At 39.7% G+C, this 3,729-nt stretch overlaps 1 protein-coding gene across 1 annotated transcript in view; it reads right to left on the reverse strand.

The window, feature by feature from the left end:
- The window catches only part of LOC107755098 (mothers against decapentaplegic homolog 3), a 48,124-nt gene that overhangs the window by 19,367 nt on the left and 25,028 nt on the right, over positions 1 to 3,729 (reverse strand). The window contains exon 2 of the mRNA XM_016571767.1: positions 1,452 to 1,645. Coding sequence (XP_016427253.1) covers positions 1,452 to 1,645 — 194 coding nt within the window. The remainder of the gene's footprint in view (positions 1 to 1,451; positions 1,646 to 3,729) is intronic.

A 3,729-nucleotide genomic window follows, 5' to 3' on the forward strand; every position in this document is an offset into this window, starting at 1 on the left:
AAGAAGTGAGGAATATTTAACAGAAGCGGTCACGGTGATGATGAGGCGAGCACCAGTGAAGTGATTGCGGCCGCGCCTCTCGTTTCTCATGCCCACTCTGTGTGTCTGCTGGGCGGCGATCAAACGGGCAGGGCAGCGCTTTTCACGAGCGGAGATAGCTATATACGAATTGTGTCTTTTTTTTCTTTTTCTTATCTCGGTTCTTTTGACGTAAGTTATGCTATTACTCCATTAATTTATACTAGCATATACATATGACATATACTAGTCACAGGGCTCAAGTCCAAGTCAAGTCTCGAGTCATTGCTGTCAAAGTCTAAGTCGAGTCTCAAGTCTTCTTTAATTATGTCGAGTCGAGTCGCAAGTCATCAAATTTGGGACTCGAGACCGAGTCAAGTCTCGAGTCATGTGACTCGAGTCCACACCCCTGGTAATTACACACTTTGTGATCATGCATACATTCATAATGATTATATTATAATACCTTTGCAGATTCAATTACATTTTAAAGTTATTATTTATTTAATATATAAAATCTTTAACTTTGGTTGAAGTTAATTATCATATTTTTGTTTAAATGGGTGGTCACACTACACTTTACACTACAGTTTTCATTCCTTTGACTTCCATTCAAAAGTGACAAAGTGAAAGTGACGTGACATGTGGCCAAGTATGGTGACCCATACTCGGAATTTGTGCTCTGCATTTAACCCATCCAAGTGCACACACACAGCAGTGAACAGTGAAAACACACCCGGAGCAGTACGCATACAAATACGGAAATATCAGAAACAAAAGCATTTCAAAGCTCAGTTTATTAAAGTTAAATTTAAGATTTAATCCCATCTGTAGCATTGTCCAAAGAAATTGTGCATGCTCAAAATCAAACAATAATTGGCAGATCCCCTGCAGTGCTGTGATCAACCCCTTGTAGAAGACTTCATGCCTAAACAAATGATACTGTCTGATAGAGTGCTTGATGCTTTCATAAATATCAGGTTGTATTACCTGGTGTCTCGACCCGCTGGTAGTGGTAGGGATTGACGCAGACCTCGTCCTTTTTCATGTGAAAGGCAAACTCACAGAGTTCAATGGCTCTGAGCTCATGATGAGACTGCAGGTCAGGCCAGCGGAATTTGTGCTCTGCATTTAACCCATCCAAGTGCACACACACAGCAGTGAGCAGTGAAAACACACCCGGAGCAGTACGCATACAAATACGGAAATATCAGAAACAAAAGCATTTCAAAGCTCAGTTTATTAAAGTTAAATTTAAGATTTAATCCCATCTGTAGCATTGTCCAAAGAAATTGTGCATGCTCAAAATCAAACAATAATTGGCAGATCCCCTGCAGTGCTGTGATCAACCCCTTGTAGAAGACTTCATGCCTAAACAAATGATACTGTCTGATAGAGTGCTTGATGCTTTCATAAATATCAGGTTGTATTACCTGGTGTCTCGACCCGCTGGTAGTGGTAGGGATTGACGCAGACCTCGTCCTTTTTCATGTGAAAGGCAAACTCACAGAGTTCAATGGCTCTGAGCTCATGATGAGACTGCAGGTCAGGCCAGCGCCAAAGACGACAGTAGATCACATGAGGGAGTCCTTTTCTGTGAGATACTTGCAACCGACCATCTAGTGATCTGAGAGAAAGAGAGAAAAATAATAGGCGATAATAATGATGACTGTAGCAGAAACAGTCCCAGCAGCTCATTCTCAAAAATCCAAAACAGAAGTACAGAGGAAATATTATAATGGCTTAAATAAGAAACACTGTGTAAAACCTTAAATTACCACAATATAAACACTGCTCAAAGACAATGCCAAGGTATTATGTGAGACCGCACATGAAGTAAAAGTGGCCCAATTTCCTGTTAATGTGGTGCTTTCGGTTGCACGTCACACGTGATGTGAATGAGGTGAAGAAAGAGGAAGTCCAAAAAAAATGCATTTCAAAACTGTGTGTGTGTGTGTGTGTTTAAGGCAGTTTACTGTGCTCTAGTTTAATAACAGCTTCATCTGATATAGCCATATGAAAGCAACAGCAGACTCCTCAAACACACAAATGTAGTAAAGGCCAAATAATGCAAATCCCAAAAGCTCTTTAAAGCATGTCTGTCAGACCCCCCTCCCATTTTACACCCACCGATCCCGGCCCAGACAGCCGCACGGACCAGGCTGGCCTGCCCAAGGCCTCTGTGGCTCTCCCAGCAGCTAAATATGCTTTTAATTTTTCATTGCAGAGCCCTCGCTTCATAGGCAGATTACGAGAGAAAAAATAATTATGTAAAATCCAGACGCCCCATGGAGAGAGTGTGTGTTTACAAAAAAAGAGAGAGAGAGAAAAACTGAGATCAAAAAAGAGAATATTACGCAATAAAATCTGAAGAATAAACAAGAATGTTTAGGCACAAACAATTCACTTTATGGTTAAGACACAAGCTCACATGGGCCTCACACAGCAGAGCCATAATCACAGAGTTACTTCCTACAAGGGACAGTTCACCCAAAAATGAAAATTACCCCATGATTTACTCACCCTCAAGGCATCCTAGGTGTATATTACTTTCTTCTTTCAGACGAATCTAATCAGAGTTAGATTAAAAAATGTCCTGGCTCTTTCAAGCTTTATAATGGCAGTGAAAGGGTGTTATTTTTCAACAGACAAAAAGAAGTCCAATAAAGCACATCCATCCATCATAAAAAGTGTCCCACACGGTTCAGGGGGGTAAATTAAGGCCTCCTGAAGCGAATTGATGCGTTTTTGTAAGAAAAATGTCCATATTTAGAACTTGATAAACAGTAATCTCTAGCTTCCGCTAACTGTCACACACGCGTACACGAGAGAGTGGCGTTCCAGCGAATGACGTAGGCGTAACGTTAGTGGCTGGATCAATCTCACTGACTGCTCAAACAATACATCTCCCTCCGACGCAACCACCCAGCAAGTGGTTATTTCAACCCAGCTGCTGGGTTACAGTCAGAGCGCGGGCTTTTCATCCTCTTCAGGAGAGAGCTAGTCCTGAAGATTTGATGGACTTCTCCAGTGAAATTAAGGTTTGTATAGGGCTGAGCGATATGGGCAAAAATTAATATCTCTGTATTTTTTGGCTGATTTGCGATATGCGGTATATATCTCGGTATTTTCATTTTTGTATTTAGATTTTAAAAATCTGTATTTAATATATATATATATATATCACTTACCGCCCAATGTTGTCCAGCAAAACAATACATATTAAAGGCTATGAAAACAAATAAAGTGAATGTAACCATGTAAGCCTTTATATTATGTGCAAAAAAGGGTTAAAATCACATTTCATTCTAACACTGTAACATTGCAATCTAAAAACAAAAATAAGGCTTTTAAAGTGGAAGTTAAATTCACTAAAATAAAAAAATGAGAACAAAAGCATTTGTTAGGTTGTGTTAGGCTATTTTGATTACCCCATTACAATCACTATACAGTCAGTGCTATCATAAAAATAGACTTACTTGTAGGTTTAAAATTCTACATGTCACATTTATTGTCCGACTACAAATATTTCAGCGAAATGTATATTTTAGTCAGAATTATTGCTCTCCTATTTAATTGAGTTCTGTCTGTTTGGCACGCATGCGCGCGGCGGCGCTCGTTGTGAAGTTTAGCGGAGTTGAAATAAATTGAAATATTTCCATGGCTTTCTAACATTCACAGATGGAGAATATACCAGTGACATGTCAGTTA

The sequence above is a fragment of the Sinocyclocheilus rhinocerous genome, unplaced genomic scaffold (genome assembly GCF_001515625.1).
Source record: "Sinocyclocheilus rhinocerous isolate Xijiao unplaced genomic scaffold, SAMN03320098_v1.1 scaffold591, whole genome shotgun sequence".
Classification (NCBI taxonomy): Eukaryota; Metazoa; Chordata; class Actinopteri; order Cypriniformes; family Cyprinidae; genus Sinocyclocheilus; species Sinocyclocheilus rhinocerous.